At 36.3% G+C, this 21,638-nt stretch overlaps 1 protein-coding gene across 1 annotated transcript in view; it reads right to left on the bottom strand.

The window, feature by feature from the left end:
- Smp_153230 (hypothetical protein) overlaps positions 1-21,638 on the bottom strand; it is a gene marked incomplete at its 3' end in the record, with an annotated part of 52,454 nt that overhangs the window by 3,528 nt on the left and 27,288 nt on the right. The window contains exons 12-17 of the mRNA XM_018799936.1: positions 19,847-20,270; positions 16,526-16,683; positions 5,181-5,333; positions 5,058-5,147; positions 4,015-4,216; positions 2,626-2,870 (exon numbers count right to left, since the gene is read on the bottom strand). Of these exons, the coding sequence (XP_018653799.1) occupies positions 2,626-2,870; positions 4,015-4,216; positions 5,058-5,147; positions 5,181-5,333; positions 16,526-16,683; positions 19,847-20,270 (1,272 nt within the window). The remainder of the gene's footprint in view (positions 1-2,625; positions 2,871-4,014; positions 4,217-5,057; positions 5,148-5,180; positions 5,334-16,525; positions 16,684-19,846; positions 20,271-21,638) is intronic.

A 21,638-nucleotide genomic window follows, 5' to 3' on the forward strand; every position in this document is an offset into this window, starting at 1 on the left:
ACCACGTCAAAAAACGTCCCGATGTTAACTATTATTTAGTGTTTGAGAGCAACTATAGCAAAACGCCTTTATTATTAAATTGACAATACTATTAATTAATTATTCACCTTGTCAAAGTCACTCCCTACATATTCTAGGGTAGATTAGTCTGCACTCAACAGCCTTCAACCAAGTGATAACTTCTTCCATCTAGTTAGGCTGAACAACAGAAAGAAAACTCTATAGTAACGGAACCAAGTCACAGACTATTTAACATGATGATTAGTTATAATGGAATTTCAGTGTAGCCAGATTAGACATCGGATGTTATGTCATAATTGAGTAGAAGCATACCCTACAATGAAACCAAGAATACTGGAATGGTAGAGAAGATTTGTAGCCCAGGTGGATGATTTTGGAATTATGTTCTCTGAGCTACATGGTTTGGTTGTGGAGCTTTCATCATCCTGCTGAACGACATCATCAGCACAAACTTCGGGTAGAAGTCAAGTGTTCGAATTTCTCCACATGTGGTTCACAGCTTGTCCTGTACAACTAGGCGTTGATTAGTTCTTGTTGACCTCAAATCTGTCATTGTTTACTGCTTTGTTTTGGTTGTATCTCCCATTAGTTTGATTTTTGTTCCTATGTTTCTGCGTGATTTTCCTAATTGGTTGATAAATTGGATTGATTTCAATGTGCTTGTTTATGGCTGATTCACCTGCGTGCCAAGCTCCTAAAAATTCTCTGGGGTTTTTGGAATTGCCTCTATCCAAAATCTTCACATTTTTCCAGTCGAATGTGTGTCCGCAGTTGTCCACGTGCATTGATATAAGTGAAGACATATCATGGCGTTGGACTGCTAATTGATGTTCATGAAGGCGAAGATGAAGAGGGCGTCCGCTTTGTCCGATGTGGTGTTTGTCGCAGTTGGCACAATTTATTTTGTAGATGATGTTTGGTTTGTCTTTTTTTGTCATTTCATCTTTTGGTTTGCATAGGATTGAATAAAGGGCTCTTGTTGGTTTGTAAGCAACACCTATTCCGAAGGTTTTCAGCAGTCTCATCGTCGTTTTATGTATGGTAGAGTGATCCTTTTGTTGATTTCTGTACTTGACTTTGTTTCTGCTGATGGGTGCGGCTGATATTTTTTGACGAAGTTGATTGGGTAACCGTTCTTTTGAAGGATGGTCTTCAAGTATTTTTCTTCAGTTTTTCGTGCTGTAATCGTGTTGCAGTGTGTCCTCGCCCTCTTGGACAAGTTTTGTATGGAGTTGATTTTGTGAGCTCTTGGGCTGTTACTATTGTAGTTGAGAATTTGATCAGTGTGGGTCGGCTTCCTGTAAACTTAAGTCTCCAGTTTACCTGTGTCGGTTCTGATGATTAATATATCCAAGCTTGTCGTTTGACTCCTGTTCCATGGTGAACTTGATGTCATTAAAGACGTTGTTGATCAGTCTGTAGGTGTTTTCTAGTTCATCCATTTTGACGATGACGAATGTGTTGTCTCCATAACGAATCCAATTTTTTGGCTTGATCACTGGTAAGATCGCGGTTTCTAGTCTCTGCATCACTGCTTCTGCGACAAGTCCCGATATTGGTGATCCCATCGGTGTCCTTATTGTTTGTTCATAGATTCTGTTGTTGAATTGAAAATATGTCGTTAGGCCTAAATCTATGAGTTCTAGTAGACTTTGACGTTGAAGCTTCGTGTACTTTGCGTGACTTTCGTCGTTGATGAGAAGAAAGGATAGAGTTTCTTTTGCCAAGTTTGGTTCAATTGAGGTGAATAGCGCTGTTACATCGAAGGATATCATCAGCTCGTCGTCGTTGATTTGAATGTTCTTAATCTGAACAAGAAATCGTGTGGCGAATTTGATGGAATGGTTCGACGAATCCACTAAATGTTTCAATATTTGTGAAATTTCTCTTGACAAATTGTACGTTGGCGTTCCGGGTAGTACTACGATTGGACGTAGTGGGATGTGTGGCTTGTGTATCTTCGGCCTGCCGTAAAATCAAGGGAACACTGATCCATTGGATTTCATTCTCCATTGATCTTGCTTTGTTATTTCTCCTGCTTTGACGAGCTTGTTTAAAGTCTTCGAAATTTGGTTGTCTAACTTTTTGACTGGCTTTATGTCCCTCGGTTAGTATATGCTTTTGTCCTCGAGTAGTTCCTCGGCTTTCTTGATATATTCTTCTTTGTCCATAATCACTGTGGTGCGCCCTTTGTCCGCTACTCCGAAATAGAAAAGATATTGTCATCGTTCCAGCGGACCACAATATAAACAGTATTTTACAAGATAGAACAATCAATATTAATCGATGTCAGTTACAGGGCACTGTCATGTAATATGTTGAGGTAAAAAGACCAAAGTATTTGTTGTTGTGACTTATACACCCCAACATAAGCATGTGATCGACTATGAATTATGACTTAACTATCACACGATAAATATATCCCTACACTGAAATGCTTACGGCTATTATGAAAAATGTAGACAAGGGTACTTAAAGTGAGTAAACATCAAGGAACATGCATTACAACTAGACAGACTACAACAGCACACATGATAACTTACATTATCAACAAACAAGTCATTTACAATTACCAAAACCACTAATATAACCAGCATAACTCACTGAAACGGGAATGAAAATTGCTAATGAATAACCATAGGTCGACAGAACATCGAAGAATTTATTCGCATGCTTTGCATTGTGAAGTGATGATGAATCAGTTTCGGAACGCTCCAATAGGTCAGTGAGATCGCTTTCAGCATCGTTGGACTGGGGCTTCTTGTTTTTACGACTAATGTGCATAAGTGCGTGCAACAGCAATGGTGTTAGCCACCAATACACATAAATGATGGTTGATGTCAACGTAACTACAAAATTAGAAAATGGATAATTAATACACAGCAGAATTAAAAAGGATGAGTGATTAACTAGTTCTTTGATTAGTTATAAATGCAAAGGTTAGTAGTTCATGTAGACACCATATTACAGATACTAGTAGTGAAGTCGAAGATCTATCTCGTAACACCATTATAACAACTGATAGAGGAAAATGCAGGAATTGAGAATTGATAGTCTTGAAGTTAAAATACTTGTCTCCGAATCAGTACATATTGTGTTTGAACCCCGCTTCACCTAGTTCGATTGTAGTATTACTAATCTCCACATGTGAATAGTGTGGATCAGAGTTGAGTGAATAAACGTGCACTTGGTGTGTGCATTTATGAAACAAACGATTGTAAAATTAACTTTAATAAAGAATGACGAATAAAAGCATAAAAATAGTAGACCTGAAAATCATGAAAATTGAAGTAGTAATCCACCAAACAGAAAACTTTACGTAGCCATTGCCTAAAAGAATAATAGACGCAAACATGCTGTCATTGTAAATCTATTGACCGTTCCGGAAGAATTGAAAAACGAAGCATGTAAAGGGGCAGTATGTAGTCTTCTAAATGATGCTAGGGGGTAATTATTAAGAATAAACAAGAAAAACTGTCAGTATTAAATCATTTGACTTTGAGATATCACGATAGGGTTTCAGGGAACTTACACAAATAAATATGAAGCTTAAGAACGGTCTATAGTAAACTGAGTGAAATTGTGGAACCAATACGCTAACTTATTTCAATTGCTTTATCACAACCCTTCCAAGTACTGAACAAAATGCTTCCTGAAAACTTTTTTTCATCTAACGAGTACAAAGAGAGTTTACAACTTAATACATGTAATAAGATTACGACCCTGATTAAATCCTACCCACTCAAACTCATCGAATTAAATTCTTTGTGATAAGGTGAATATATGTTGATAAAATTTGAAATTTTTCTTATCAGATAGATTGGTAGGATCTACTTTCGAAAAGATTGGTTTCCTAAGCGTTTGATAGCTTTTTTTAAGAAACTACATAAGCGAAAATTGTAGATAATAAATGACAAACTGTTTGACACTTAAATGAATCATAAATGTTAAAAATCTTAAATCGAATGCAACAATGAGTAAAATGAAACGCACCTTTTTGAAAATCATAATGCCATGAAGACACCTCACCACGCGACTGCAAATAGTTGGATATATTCCCCCCGATGGCGGCAGCTAACATCAATGTAGTTGAAATCCAAAATGGACCATAGAGATCAGCTCGGGGTTTTAGAGAATGTTGAATGAAATTTATACGCGGATTAGGTATGAATGCAGAGGCAAGGCGATGCAGAACCTACATAATTACGTAAGTGGCCACGATAAAGGTCTCAGTGACAAAATTTCACTCGTATGCAGTGTTAAAATAAGGATAAAAATGATTATTTTCACCCTCAAATAATGACTTGATAGCTTGCCTGAACACAAAAGACTAAAGCGTTACAGGAAATATATCATACTCCTCAGCATTATGCGGGCAAGTAAAAAATAGGGAGAAAGGCAATTGAGTCATGACACATTCCCATAACCTTCTCTCGCCAAATGCGTGATTCCCGAACCAACATTCAAACGGACTGACAATGACTACTGGACTAAATAGTGGTTCATAAATCACATGACATTTCACACAGCTAACACTTAATAACCTTGAGTCAACATGCTAATTATCAGGTTATAGATAACATTTTCTCCGCAGAAATATTTTAATGTTTTGAAAATTCATCCTATAAATCATCGCTCAACATATTCTAAATAATGAACGCACTTCTGTCCGATGTACTAATCACAGGCTATATATCGGTTTAATAAATCGCTCTACACGCATTCATTCTGCAGGATGTGATACCACAATGCGTTAGTGAATAAAATTGCTTGTATACTTAAAACGTTCTAGTAACTGAGGCTGATAAATTCAGTACACATTTCAATTATCTTAAGTGTATAAACGCATTTTAAACTATCATAAATGATCCTTAGCACTTCTCATTTATGAACTCCATCTTAAAGTTTTTTGGTACTGAGACTAAAAAGCCCATTTAAACACCAAAACTGATTTTGAAGCTGTCTTTAGTCATACTACCTCACATGAATACGTAAGCAAGAAAACAAAAAGTTTTTGTATACGCAGTAGTACTTACCTGACTTGTATCAACATCGAAGTACTGTTGGTAGAACTTAAAGGTGAGAGGACCCACGTTGGATTCCGTTTTTGGACTTTCACTGTCAGTCTAAAACAAACTTGTGTAAAACTTACTTCTTACCTTATGTTCTAAAGTCCCGTGAAGTTCTTGGTCCCCTTGATCCTCAAAACTCCCAGAAAGTGGTATCCGAACATAATCTCCGTTGGACATCGACATCACGTCAATTGATGACCAAAATAATGGATTGTAGAAACGGAACTGTTTCTGTGTAGCCTGTCAGATGATAACTGCTAATTTATTATGTACAAAAGGAAAAAAAATTTAGTAATCTATTGACCGACAGGCTACTTGTACTGTCGAATATTAGACACATTACGATGTTGTCAAGATCTATTACTGGCTAGTCGAACAATTGGCAATAGTATAGAAAACGAGAAGAAAGTTAAAAATGGACAAGCGTACAAAGTAATGACACAGTAATAGCACGCTCAAAATATGAAACAAATATACAGACAGAATCGTTTAGCGTTAGGGTTGAAAAAGAGAGACTTCTTATTGAGACTAATTTTAAATCACCTCGAATCGTTAGTTACTGCTTATGGCTCTCGTGCTGATCAACACAAACCCAATATTGTTTGCGTGCTCCCTAAAAAGCGTTAAACTTTTGTGGAATTTAAACGCAGTCAATGTTAGTCGTCGGAACACTCCCAGACTATCTAACATATTCTACATACAAGATATACTGTTCCTCCTATTGCATATCTTCCCCAGGCATCCAATCAATACTGTCAGGAAATAACATCCGTGTTTCTGATACAATAACTTTAAACTGTAAGCTGATTCTATTTAAGTTCAAACCACATTGGTTCAACGCAGTTTTGATAATGATAATTGTTGTATGTACAACAATCGTTAGCACCAAGACTTTAGGGTCCAGATTCACTGATATTGTTTTGAATCCATTTCAGGTCATTTTCTTGACCTTGTTTGGAAAATGAGATCAACCTATCTTATTAGCCCTCCTAGAACCTGGAAACTTGATGCTACTTGCTTTCCATGGTATGTGTTGATGTTGGAGGTAAATTGTTCACTTTTGACGGGACCCAGATCGATCTTCGTTCGACGTAATGACGATGGAACGAGGATGATCAAAAATACGCTGGTGGACGAAGTAAAGTTGATGGCGTAAAGGTATAGAATCACAAAAACTCAACACGCAACCCATGTAGGATTACTACCGGTCCGAAGCCCAGATAAAGGAGTATGGATGGACAAGGGGTCAGCAACCCAATCCCGTAAAATACAACTTAGCTAGAAAAAACGCTAACCAGAAAAAAAAAACAATTTAAACCACTTAAACTCTGCCCTCCCAATTGAAGAATCTTCATTAAGAAGTATGACCCCTTAAAGTGAAAGCCGAGATTTTTAGGAAGTCACAAGACCGACACTCCTAACAACCCTAACAACAATTAATATAAGTACATGAAATGTCCGGACGATATGGGAGACCAAGAGGACCAATGAAATAGCTACCAAACTGAGGAGATACAGCTTGGATACAACTCGGAATAAGAGAAACACATTGGACCCAAGCTGGGCAAAAAGATTGGATTCGGGAGATATGTTGTCGTGCTCTAGTTATGAAAAAAGAAATGCTTGGCGCACGCACGAAGCTGCTCTGACGCCGTCCAAAGAAGCACAAAAAGCACCTATAGGACGGGAATCTCATGGATCCAGGATCACCAAAGTATCCTTCAAAAAAAAAAGGAGGAAGGGATCACAATGAGTATTATCCAGAGCTATGTAACCACCAATCATAGCAATGAAGACGACAGAGGTCAGTTTTATGAGGCTGCAGTCAGTCGTAGAGATGTGACTAGGAAACGACCAGACCATCCTAATGAGAGATCTAAATGCTAAAGTCGGAATGGACAACACCGGATTTGAAGATATGATTGGATGACATAGACTGAGAGAAAGGAACGAGAACGGAGAGAGAATCGCAAATTCATGTGCATTCAAAAAAAGTGTTTATGGATTGCATTATATTCCCCTACGAACTCTGATAGATGCATTCAAAATGAAGATTGGTGTCAGACAAGGCTGTTTACTCTCTCTTTTTTCAGAGGGTCGACTGGATTTTGAAAACCTCCACATCTCAGGGGAAGCACCGAATACAATGGAGCTTGGATGCAGCTAGGGGATTCGGACATCGCAGATGACCTCTTTTATCCCATAAACAGAAACGAACCCTAGTGAAGAGAAGGAGTATATCAGCAGCCTCTGAAGTAGCAGGCAGTAAACAAGAGATGGACTAAGATCCTCATATACGATACGAAGAACACCAACAAAATCACACTTGATGGAGCAGTTATGGAAGATGTGGAACCTTTCATATATCTGGGTAACATCATCGGTGAACAAGGAGGACCTGACGCAGACAGAAGGAAGAGGATTAGCGAAGTAAGGACAGCATTCCTACAGTTGAAGAACGTATGAAACTCAAAACAACTATCAACCAATATCAAAGTCACAATCTTCAATACGAACGTCAAGACAGTTCTACTGCACGGAGCTGGAACTTGGAGGACTACAACGACCATCATCAAAAATTTACAAGCATTTACAAACAACTTTCTGCGCAAGATACTCAGTGTCCGTTGGCCGAATACCATCAGTAACAACCTACAATGCGAGAGAACAAACCAACTTCCAGATGAAGGAAGTTCGGGAATGACGCTGGAGGTATGGTATACACTGCAGAAACCATCAAGTTGTATCGATGAGGAATCTTGGTGAGAGATCTACGCTTTTCTACAATGAGTAACTGGCGTAAGTACTTAATACAATGAAAATAGGTTTAGGAAGTTTGTACAACTACGGAGTTTCTCCCTGAATATGTCTATTGATGCGTGTAAAAGACCCAGAAGACGAAAATCCCTACCCTTGTCGAACACCTATCTTAAAACATAACGTGCTTGCTATTAGTATGGCATTACGACAAAATGATGACGAACTTGACGATTTTGGTGATCCCGCGCTACAAGGTTGGTTTCACAAGGTTAATTGCTCAATACTTACCCATTTAGTCATAATTTTTAAAAATTAATCGACTTTTCGGTTTTCTGAGGTCCTTATGATACGTTTTTGAGTGGCATTTGTTTCTTCTTCAGCTCGTTCACTGGATGGACTGGCAACACGTTCAGGTAGGGAGGAATGATAATGTGAAATCCCCTCCCATTCTACGAAACTGTAGGTTTAGATTAAGTAATCACATTATTAGCTCATCATATGAAAGATATAAGGGCTCTAAAAACCTATTTCTTGATCAAGCAAGCGTTCAAAATAAATACTCTGGAGCCTACTATTAAAATTAACACCAACCGAAGAAATATTTCAGGATCTCAATTTTCAGTATCATCAGACATCTCGGATCCGTTAATGCTACAAACTTCTGGTATTTCTGGATCACGTAGAACAACAGGACCCATTTCTCACTAGCTAACCTCCAACCAACACAACAAATAGTTATTCACAATGGTTTCTGGACAGTCATGAAGAATTGCCATGAATTAATGATTACGCAATATTTTTCATGGTTGAAAGCGTGAGTCAATTGAAGCTATGAAACTATTACCACAAACTCGGTTGGTAAATGGACTTATAATTATCATTAAGTGGTGTTGTTTTCTCATCGTTATTTATACCTATCATAGATGATTTGAGTATACTTCTCTATAACTTGCTCATTCAGTAAACATCTTAAAACCTTGTCAGTCTAACTCAAGGGTCAGCGACGTAATCATGCATGCAAATCGTCAGTATAAGCTCACCAGACCGTCCCAACTGCCACCTCATCTCCAGACTCTGCAACGGCGTCCGCAGAATAGCAACCTCTTCGCCTTTTGGTTGACAGTGATATCAAATGCTCTGAACGAAAACACAAGCGGAAGACTACCAAATGCAATTAGATACAAAATTACAGACTATCTTGGTAAAATCTGAGATCCACACAGTAAATACTTCATTTAAAAAATATCCGTCAATTGTCTCAGACCTTATTGTTCCTTCGTATCCATACCCGATCACTCTCTGTTCCCGTTCTTTTGGATTTTTTCAACCTTGTGCCTCCGGGCTTTCCACTTTTGATCGGTGATACATACTGCTCCTGCTGTGGCCGTCAGTAACACACCACAATACTACATCTAAGTAAAGCTACTAACTAACGGTCATTACTGTACATCATAATGCGAATTGATAAAATATCTCTGCACTAAACCATTCTTCATTGCGACAATCACACCTTATTCAACTCTGAGATAATCTTAACATGGATTTTTGTTCTAAGCATGTTAAGAATGAAACTACTACATGTATTTCTCGGTCAGTTGCCGCCGCCTTTTTTGACTTCGTTTTCAGTTTATCGATACTCGGCGGACTGGTATTATACTTTCGGTAACTTCCACCTCACGACAACACCACTCGATGCCGTATCGAGCCAGGGTCACGTTGATTCTGGCATGAGAGCTGTGTAGTGGTATTGGTTACTAACCATACGACTTTGAAGCTGAGCTCATAATTACTGAGATGATTTACATTCAGCATGTGACACTATGAGAAGGTCGACGATGGTGAACGCGGCAACAAAGAATCGAAATGGCACGGTTTGATCATGCAGACGCAGTCACTATTTATAACCTCTTGTTTTTTATCATATATATTGCTCTCTTCTCAGTCCAAATGTGTCCTACAGAAGTGCTAGACATCATATTGCTGAATGTCAGTATAGGAAGAGTCAGTGTAGACTATTGTATGACTCCCACTTACGATCTTATTGATCAGATAGTCACACTGCGACAAATCTACGATTTTCGGGTTAAGTCTATTACTATAGTAGTAAAGATAAATGTACTGGTATCGAAACATACCATACTTCGACACACTCGTATGTCGTTCGCTGATCCCTATCACTGACCAGTTGTTATGACCAGCATCTATAGTACTTTTCAACATTCAAAATCAACAATTTCACGAGTGTCGGTGTTATAACCTGTGGCCGAGTGGATGCCCTGTTAACACATTACGTGATAAGACTGCCAACCAGAGAGCAGCAAATTACCGATCGGACTAAATGACACTAGAAAACCGTACGAGCAGTCTAGAGTACTTGTCGGTCCTGCTTCTGCCTAGCCCAGCCAATTAAGTCCAGAATGGCTTCTGTGGTATGAATCGTTATATTTCAAACATACTGCGTTTATATACCAAGCAAACTGACCACATTGTACTATAAAATATTGGTTCGTAAATAGATCCCAAGTTACCATTCATCATTCTTATCAGGGCATAACAGTTAGATCTAACAGCATACTTTCCTCTCGAGGGGACATAAACCTCATGTACGTTTACTACGGTTATACTCATGTTCCTTCTCTGAGTTGGTCAACACAAACATGACATAAAACCACAAGATTTTCATTAATCACTACATACCAACTTGAATAGATTTCTGTTTCAATCGGATAACAAGACATTCATTATCGATCATTTTATTTATCCGTTCGTCAATACCAACCTAACCGGGATAGATTAATGGCCAGTTGTCAATAAATTATTGGAATAATTTGCTTTTAAGGAGCATTGCAAGTCAGCTTGATTAACCATGTTTAAAGAAACTGATTACGACAACAGTATCACTTCGTAAGAATTAAGAATCTTTCTGGAGCTCTTAAATCTTCAAACACTTAGCACACAAGTAATGATTGCCCATTATCGGCCAACCAGTTCCGCTATCGGTTCCACATTCTTTAACGGGCAGTTCATAACTTTATAACTTTCAGTAACTTAGGAACTAATATCAAGTCTAATAAGAGTTAATTTAAGTGAAACACTGCTGTATAGTCATTGAAATCACACTGGTTATCAGTCGGATTATAAGTCGTCTCCATCACAGTTTTACTGTTGTGGACTGGTCATCAAGCATCAAATTATTTATCACAACTCTCAAAGGTTAGAGTGAAATTCTAGAGTATGGACGCAAAATATTCCTTTCGTTTTTCCTCTCTTTTTTCCGTTAAATGTAATTATGTTGGACAAGTACGTATTGTCTGGATTACATTATAAAATTCGAACATTATGGTAACCACCTTCAGTTCATAGAACTTTATGAAAACGGAATTTTTCAACTTAGCATAATAAAATATACTAAGCGGTTCTTACTCAACCAATGTGTGTCTGACCAGCAAAATGTGTACTTTTAGTCCGATAAATTACTCTGTGGCTTCGTATGTGGCTAAACTTTTCCACAAAAATCACTGTCGGCCAAACCCCCTTATTTTCATGAGCGTACTCATTCGCCCTTGTATATTGTGACTTTCTTTCTTGTATATCTCTTTCTATATATTTACACACTGTTATTTTGTAAAGATCTTGACGTCGATGGGCATATCAGACTCCGGTGACCGATACATAAATCTCTCATTCACAGACCACACTTCGGTCTATATGTCATGATGAGGTAGCAGGTTTCAGGCACAGAATTGGTGTTGAACAACTTGTTTATGGCACTGGACTAATAGCCTTGACGTATTGTGAATCACTCGCAATGATATGACTCCTTAATCTATACGATCCCACGTTCAAGTTACATCGTCATTTTTATCGACTCACCCTATCGTGTCAGTCAGAAGTATCATTTGAAAGAACGTTTGAAGGACACATTAATTCTGGTGAGATAATATATATTTGATATAACAGTTAGAGATTTACAGTGAAAACACCTGAATCAGTGAGGCATGCGGCCTCTAAAACCTTCCCTCATTTATCCTGTTTATCTTCACTGTTCTCCATCCATGATTCAACGTTCAGTGTTATCCCACTATCAGAACAAAACTCGTGATAGAGATAAAGTTAATATTAATCACAACGAACAAACTAAATACGAAAAATTAAGGAGAGATTCTAGATTCTATCAAACAGTTTACATCACCATAGCCACAGAGAGTTCGTGCAAGTGAGGTCACCGTTCTTCTGTTAAGTCTGGCATGCAATGTGACAAATTAAAGGTTGGTTCCACAACGCATGCACATATCTCTCTTTTCACAATGACATAAAAGTAGGAATGGGAGGGGGTGGAGTAGCGTTATACTTGCAATCTTGCCTGGAAGTGCATCAAGTGCACAACAAAGAGTTTGTCAATCTTGATGAATCCATATGGTGCTCAGTAAGATTGTCTACAACCTAAAGTGCTGACACCAGGTGAAAAAACGCCTACTGGAAGGATTATCCCACACTACTTCTCTCCGGTTCACTCATATCCTGATTCTGGGGTAGTCCAGCCTTCTTAAAGCCGGTGTCGCGGAACATACGTAATTTGGAGGTGAAAACTCTACTGAAGCTCGGTTTCTCGATGTCGTTGAAGACCTGAGATTATTCAAAAATATCAAGTGGGCAACCCGTTGGGGAAAATGTCGGACGCTGTCGCACTTAGACTTTGTATTTACAAACGAAGGACTAATTGACAATCTCTCAATCCTGGCTCCCCTGGAGATAAGTGATCCCGCCGTCATAGCCTTCAATTTTATCAGCAAAACTGAACTAAGACACCCTACCGGCAACAGGTACTGGAATTTCAAACGGTTAGATGCATCAGCTTTACAGGACAGTCTACAGCAAGTGAACTTAGATGTTCACCCTCAACATGATCTGCATGTTCATTGGGATTTCTTATTGCAGTCGATCTTACGTGCTACAAAGCAATCTGTTCCGCTAAAGGTCCCCAAAATCTACTAGCAACATACAGTCATCAAGAGCCTCACTCTCCGTTTGCTGATCCGCAAAAAGCGCTGTTGAGCGGAACACAAGCGAACTGGTATCAACAGCGCATACAGGCAATTCAAACAAATAAGGAGCATATGCACAAAGACAATAAGAAAAACAGACTCCAGTACCAGATAAAGCTTATCGGTGAATTTGTCTTCAATCCGAAAAAGCAACCTCTCTTGTACAAGCCATAACTGGAGTTTCCAAACCGCTAAGTTTTAATGGCCCGACCAACAACGGCGGTAACGCCGATAACCTTCTGGCTAAACATTACTCTCGGACATTTCAACCGACCCACACCAACTTTATTGATGGAAGCATCATCTGCTTCCCTATAGGACTTTCAGAAGTGAACCTGAGAACTGACTTGGTGTACCGGTGACGTAATAGAGGAATAAACCAAAATAGTTGGTGCTATCAACTGAAGTGAACATTTTTGTCTATGACGTTTTGGAAATCAGTTTCATAAAAATAACAAAGTGTTGAACTAGATCCAACAATTTGAACAAATCGAACAACTATGAAATTATACTTACTGAAGTTGTCGCTTTCTTGAACTCGTTTACGATATATCTTAACTTATTAGTAATCATTTTCTAGTGTAATCTTAATATATATGTGGTCAATAATACATCCATAGATGAATCTTGTCGTATTTTTTTTCTCATTTCATCAGCTTAATTCTTCCGTTACCTGCCTACAAATGAACACTTACTTAAACTTTCCCATCTTTAAAAACATAATTAAAGTCTCAGATACAGATTGTTTATCTAAACAATGAATAAATCCCTTATCACGTATAGTTAGGAACAAATATAAATACTTTCCTTAGTATTATTTGTTTGAATCTTCCCATTGATGTTTAGGACTGCAACTGGTCAGTCTCTAATTGGCATATGCGCATACTGTGCGTGTTGCCTTGCAGGTACATCCAACTGAAGAGTCCTAAATAAGACGAAACGCGCGTCCTGGATTCCACTGTAGTGAACAGAACACGACTGGGGACAACCGAATGTATTTAAGCGAAAATCACAGACTATCTCACTAAATTCTGATAACCATACAATGAACAGTTAATTTGCAAATTAACAACCAATTGTCTCAATTTTCACTGCTCCTTCTGCAAATATCAATTCATCTTATCTAATCCCATTGTTCATACATTTTCCCACCAATTGTGCATCATTTCAGTTCTTTCCTTATCAGTCTTCTGCCAAAATACATTCTATGTCTGACCGACACTATATACTACTTATATGGACCACACTAGACCACTGCTAGCCACTATCCGTCTTTACAAACATAAATACTGTTATAAATAATAAATAAATTTGCCACAATATCATTAGGAATATATTTAAAATATTCCATATACTGGAAAACTTAAAGTCAACTCGTTTCCATAGATTTGTATATTTTAAGTAATTCAACTATTCATCAGATTGTCACAACTATAAAACCCTGCTCATTGAATATAAAATCAAATACCTTTTATTAAACAAAATGATTATTTTATTCATCGATTAAAATAATTGCTAAGAACTAAACACAGAAATAATTTGAAATGGTGATAGATTTCAATTTTATCAATATTTGAAACCAATACAAATGAAACCCCTTGTGATATTAATCAACATATGTTCACTAGTAACTGGCTTCAAAAGGTATTTCCTGGAGTTCTAGTGAAAAGCAGTAACCAGTGGAGTTCAACCGGGTCTGCTGTGAGATAATAACTCACTGAAGACAATGGTGGATGTGTCGCTCAATTTCGTGGATTATTTGAAGCTAGACGTTGACACCGTTGGATGTCAACTCAGTGATCTAAAAGTTAAGCATTCGCGCGCGAGACCGATAGGTTCTGAGTTCAAATCTCGCGAGGCGGGATCGTGGATGCGCACTGTTAAGGAGTCCCACAATAAGACAAAACGGCCGTCCATTGCTTCCAGGTTTTCCATGGTGGTCTAGCTCCAATTGACTTATGATTTCAACTATTAAAATTAGAATCATCCTCATGAAAAACATCAAGTAATTTATTGTTTTCTTTTATTTGAAATGAAAAACAAATTTAACAAAATTAATGACAAAAGACAAAATTACAAATTCAATGTGTAGTTTGTTTGTTTGTAGGAAAGTGTGCATACATGTAAATTGTATAAATATAATGGTAATACACAATAAAATAATGAAATATGTAAGCTAAAATTTATAATCAAAATAAGTAAATTCTAGGTAATAAATGATAAGTCAATAAGCTGAATAGAACTGTTATAATTAATGTTAGGAAACCAGTTAATCTCTGAAAAGCAATATAAGGAAGAATAGACATATTTTTAAGAAAAATGATATAACTAAGATCAAATTTAATTTATATTTCTGTACATTACCATGAGTTGACCAATGTTAGACGACTATTGAAAACCTGGAAACACTGAACAGCCGTTTCGTCACAGTATGGGACTCCTCAACAGTACTCATCCATGATCCCATACATGGGGTTCGAACCCAGGACCTTCAGTCTCGCTTGCGAACACTTAACCTCTGAACCACTAAGCCGACATCCAATGGCGTTAATGTCAAACTTCAACCGATCCACGAAATTGCGCGACCATCTTCCATTGTCTGAGGTGGATACTTGTCTCTACCTGACACGGATTATCTCCACTGGTCATGGCTTCTCTGTGGAACTCCTAGAATCACCTCTTGAAGCTAGTCACTAGGGAGCATATGGTAATTATTTCATGTGTGTCAGTCTCGTTAATGGTAAATAATACAAAAAATCTCTTCCAACTACAAAGAAAGTAGAGTAGCTTAGGCTTTTCATACATCGCCAGATCCTGCTGCCCTCACTAGAAAAGGAGGCCTTACTATCCATTCGACTGGGATCATTTATCCGATCTACCATGTCTTATTTCCATCTCATACTATTAACTTACATACTAATCAACTCTCTCCTTTTACATTCCAAATGTCACATTTTTTTATCCGTCAACATACACACACACACACTGTCTCACCTTGATCGGAGTGATATGATATTGACTTTGTCAGATTTGTTTTTTAATTGATCGTACTAAATATCTTTGCTTTGTTGCTTTGTACTATTTAAACTTGGGATAATAAATAAGCTTTTCACATGATATATATATATATATATATATATATATATATACCATAATACGATGGGAAATATGTGTTTCAGATTCTAGCATGGTCCTGTTTATAGATTTTGGTTCTCTTGGAAGAAGACATTGGAATTCTTATCTCGAAGAATTACTGGTATACTGAATTAAGCCTTTTACCATGTTCAAATAAGATTAACAACGGTACTCCTTAACATGTTCATCTTTCATAATAAGTTTCTTGTCACAAATAAATAGACAAAACAGTAAGACACAGCTCAGTAGTCTAGAGGCAAGCGTCAATGTGTGTTGCCGTAGATCCTGGGTTCGAGTCCCACGTTCACTATCGTGGATGCGCACTGCCAAGAAGTCCCATACTAGGATCAAGCCACTATCAATCGCTTCAACGTTTTCAATGATAATTCATGATCTCCGTGAAATCAACAATCTCCACAACTTCATACCAATAATAAGACAGTAATTACACTCAAGTTAATTTATAATGTAATGAGGAATTATAAAACTTACACATCCAGCATTTGTGTTGTCATTTGACGCCGTATAATCAACACCCCCGACGGAAAAAGTAACACTGCCATCATTTAAAGAAGATGTAAAACTCATCAATGCATTTTGGACTACAGTTGTTGTATCAGATGCTGCAGTCATATCCACAATTATACTACCTATAATGTGTTTATTAAAGCAGAAGAAATGATAGGCATAATATTTGATTCATCTTAAAAATTTATACATAACAACATAATACCTTAAACATTTCCATGGATCAAGAGTTTTTATGCTTGTATAAGAAAGATGACTTTATAGTTGCTGTAAATATACTCTGGTACAATAGAAACATTAACAAGCAAAATGGTTTCACAGAATCATTGATTTCGTCCCTTCAACAATAAACGTGTTTCTTAAGGAAATATGGTACATTATTAAATTACAGACCTAAATTACCAAGTTTCATGAGGAAAAAAATTAGTTTGCATCTATTTGACGATTGATTATAATAAGAAACCTTGAAAGCTGAAGATGAAATCGGTCTCTGAAGGTTAATTTTCTGAAGCAAATGAAAGAAAATTTTATTGCACTGAACAATTTACTTTGACCTTAAGTAGCGTTTGTATCGTAGTTCTTGAAGCACGTTGTTCACTCACTGAGTCATGTTTCTTGTCGTGTTTAGTCATATACGGTTATAAACTAAATCTCTCAGTCAATATTTGTAATGCAGCGTACAATTTATCGATTACTAAGTAGCAACCTGATTCACGTAGTCTAGTTCTTAATTCTAAGCAAATTCTGCCGCTAACATTAGAAATGTTACAGTTAGTCTAAACGAATCAGTATCGCGCATTATTGCGCACAGTATAAATCAATTGTAGTTAGTATATACGGTACCCTAGAACAAAATTTCATGATAAACGTTAAGGTGTAAACTTATTGCTTCCCATAATTATTTAAACCTAAATCATATGTTGTCACATTCTTAGTGATATCAGCATTAAATACCTGATTGGTAAAGTTTGCAGAAAGCGAGAACTATGGTTGTCTAAACCATAGTAAATCTTTCTTTTCTATAACTAATTCCATCTTAAAATTCTCCTTATATGCTTGATTATCACTTTTTTTTAAACACATTTATGGTAATAAATCATAACATTCAAATTGTTTTAATGGGCATCTGCAATGTAAACTTTCTTAAAGAGATTTGTCAATTCGATTCTAAGTTTGTACTTTATTGAATTTGTGTTCATCATTATCCGTCAAAGAGCACCCCAATAACTGTATAAAAAAATTGCAGGATTATGCTGTAATAACCTGAAAAAAATATTTGATCATATATATCCGATGAGTTAGTTTATTCTGCGTGTATATATGAATTACTTCATGCAAACACAATCTACTAGAAATCTCTAACCAAGTAAACTAATTCACTTTAGAGGAATCGATCAAGATTTTAAACATGTTTTTCTGTCTGAAGTGTGCAGAATTATACTATGTTGCTAAAACAACAATAATCTTAATATCTACTTTGAAGTATTGGCGCCAAATTTCTGAAAGTAATGCTGACTATCAAGATCATCATTAGTAATATGATTATATCTTTATAATGTATTAAAGATCCTTTGGGTTAGTTATACATGGTACTTGGTATTATATTGGAGTAGGAGTAACCTTGTATAAATGTAAGGATATACGAAATCCTTACTAGATTCAATACAATATGTAAACCCGAAATGACTGAAATTTTTTATTTATTTATTCAAACTTAATACCAAGCTATGCTATGTTATTTGTGATACACTAGATAACTTATATTACTGTGACTTCTATATATGTTGGATGTAATTATTTAGGGTAAAGAAATCGTTAAATACGGATATTATTGTGTGAACATATTGTTAAGTGTACTTTCAAAGAACTTGAAATTAAGACAACGTCCTCTTTGAGAATATTCAAATGCTTATAAAGAATCTAAGTTGGTAAGTGATGTGCAAGCATATAAAAACGTTTTTATAACCAAACAAAACTTTAATCTAAAGAAATAAAAACATATACCGATTTTGAATCTTATAAATTCATATATCATGCCGTACATATTTAAGTTTTGTTATTTTTTTCTAAAGGCTTCTAAATTTAATAAATATATACTTCTATTAGTTACCGAGATGTATAACTGTTGTGAACGAGAACATAATTGGAGATAATCAAGTTCATTTTAATACAACCTTATAGAATATCCTGGCAAAATCTGAGAACCATACAATAAGTACTTCATTTACAAAATATCCATTAATTGTCTAAGACTTTGTTGTTTCTTCGTTTTCACACAAATCAACTCTCTGTTCTCGTTCTCTTCTCTTTAATCTTCTCAACCTTCTGTCTCCAGACATTCCACTTTCGATTAGTAATACATACTACTTATGTCTGTTGACATCAATAGAACACTACATAACAACTTCAAGATTATTTCAAGAAACACTTGGATATATCAGTATAATGTTGTTTTACCTTTATTATTATTATTATTATTATTAGCTTTATTCAATATTATATTTTTGTTAAAATATAGAATTCTCAGAATAATGTATTCCAACAAGTTTCCGTTTCTTACTTCTTGATCAATCCCGACGATAAATATTGAGTGTTCGCTAGTTAGAAGTTAGCAGTCTAGTCAATTGTCATCTAAATAATATGCATTCTTTTCGCTGCATATTGCCTGTCAGCAATCACGATATCTCTGATTGGTGACACACTTTTCATAAACACACCTGAATAGGATGTGTGATTACTAGCCATAATGATGTATCAAAGCAAACAAAATTAAATAACTTGTTGAAATATCCAGATGACAGGAACAGGTAGTCCAGATGTTCAATCAAGCTGCCTTTCTTAATATGATTTATATTCCATTTACAAGCAGATATCAAAGATCTACTTCACTATTCAAACAATAAATATAAATCAAAAGGGGTTTTGTGGAGATTTAATATTTTCATAGTTGAAAGCGTGAGTCAATTGAAGCTAGACCACCATGGAAATTTTGGAAGCACTGAACGGTCGTTTCATCTTATATGGGACTCCTCAGCAGTGCGCATCCACGAATCTCCTACATTCTGCGAGTATTCTGAACTCCAGCGAACCTTTACCAGATCGTATGAGACCAGCAACGACATATAACTTGACTATACATGCAATTAGTTCTTCCATTAATAAGGTACTGAAATCTGGACCAGTACCAGCTAGCTCTCCTAGGCTATTTCCACTGTGGTGATTCCGCTTTCACTATGAAAAGAAATATAAAATCTTATCCAAAATTTAACAAATCAATGTTCTCACCTTTATTCAATTTAATATTTTCAAATAATATATTAGGATAACGCATCAATAGTTCCGATTGTATAGCAGCTTTAAATTCATCAATATATTGTAGCATATTATCATAATTACCCGTAACTTTAAATCGAAATGGTTTGATGACATTTCTAGCTGGTTCAGTATAATTGATTGGATTCACATATATTCTAATTTTTGTTATAGGTAAATCATATTGGGATTGTCTTGTTGTACTATCATTCAAGTAGGCATTAGCACTAATACAATAGGTATATACCCAAGATATTTGAAATCCATTAATAGTCCAAATAAAACTATTATTTGTATTGGATGAATCATATAATAATGTAGAAGGGGGATTTGTTGGAAAATTTTTTGGTTTTCTACTATTTGGACAAATATCACCAGTGAATTTCCATATTAAATTCTTAAATAAGAAATGATAAACATAAATGGATTGTGGATACAATTAAGTTATAATGTCTACTACACAATTTTACTTTAATTAAACTGCTATTGAGAACCTGAAAATACTGAACAGATATTTTATTCTGGTATGGAACTTGTTATATCCCGAAAAGAATTATGAGTGGTACCTTTTGAGAACTATATATGGACCAATACTATGTGTATATTTCTATTGTATAATTGTTAAATAACTAAACTATTCATATTCATGTCCCTCTTATTATGAGCTTTATTTTGATCTATGGACTATTATTATACGATTTACCATTATATATCACAGAGGCTGAGATCGGTGTTCAGGACTTAATAGACTGCGCTAGGCAGAAAGCAGGACCGATAGAGAGTCTAGACTGCTCTTATGGGCTTCGGTGTCATTGGTCTCATCGATAAATCATTGTTCTCTGATTGTCAGGCCACGAGATATAACTGAAATCCTTAACGGGGCCCGTCAAGAAAACTAGGGATCGAACTCAGGACACTTTGGGAGAGCACAGCCTTGAGATATCTGGTGGTTTACATTTCTACACACTCGTAGTGAAGCCTGAAAGTCTTGAGTTTGACTCCTGACGAGGTAATGGATGCTCACTGTTAAAGAATCTCCTACTAAGAGAAAACAGCTATCCATTATCAACTGCTTTTTAATGGTTACCTTATTAAGGTCAGCTGGTGAGGTGAACCATAAAAAATCTCAAGCTTAAGTTTTAAGTAAACTCACCAGAAACATAACATATATTTTAGTTATATTTATGACTTAATATTTCTTTGTACGCTATTAAAATATCTTTGGAATTAAGAATTCCTGTATTACAATAGTAATGAAAAATCAATATAGACAGTACAGTGGCGTTGTGTAACCATAAAGTTTCCGGTTCGATCATGTCACAACAAACTAATAAGAATCGCTATTATAAGCAAAGGTGGATAGTGGCTAATAATGGAATCCAGGACGTGCGTTTTGTCCTGTTTGGGACTCATCAGCCTGATGTGCCTGCATGCCAGAGTTGATGTAGATAACGCGATGGCATTTGAAGCGAACGGCACTGGGTTCGATTCCCAGTATAAACATCAACCCAGATTCAGGTACATCCAGCTAACAAGTCCCAAATAAGACGAAAGACACATCCTGGATTCCACTGCTAACCTTTATCCATCTTTCCTTAGAGTGCTTGTGACTTAAAGCAATATCGAGGCAATACACACAGTATGCACATATGCCAATAAGAGACTGATCAATTGCAGTGCTAAACATGAATGGGAATATTCAAGTAAACAATACCAAGTGAATGTAAGAATTATTATTGGTTAAGTAGATTTCATTTGTATCTTT

The sequence above is a fragment of the Schistosoma mansoni genome, chromosome W, assembly GCF_000237925.1.
Source record: "Schistosoma mansoni strain Puerto Rico chromosome W, complete genome".
In the NCBI taxonomy this organism is placed as follows: Eukaryota; Metazoa; Platyhelminthes; class Trematoda; order Strigeidida; family Schistosomatidae; genus Schistosoma; species Schistosoma mansoni.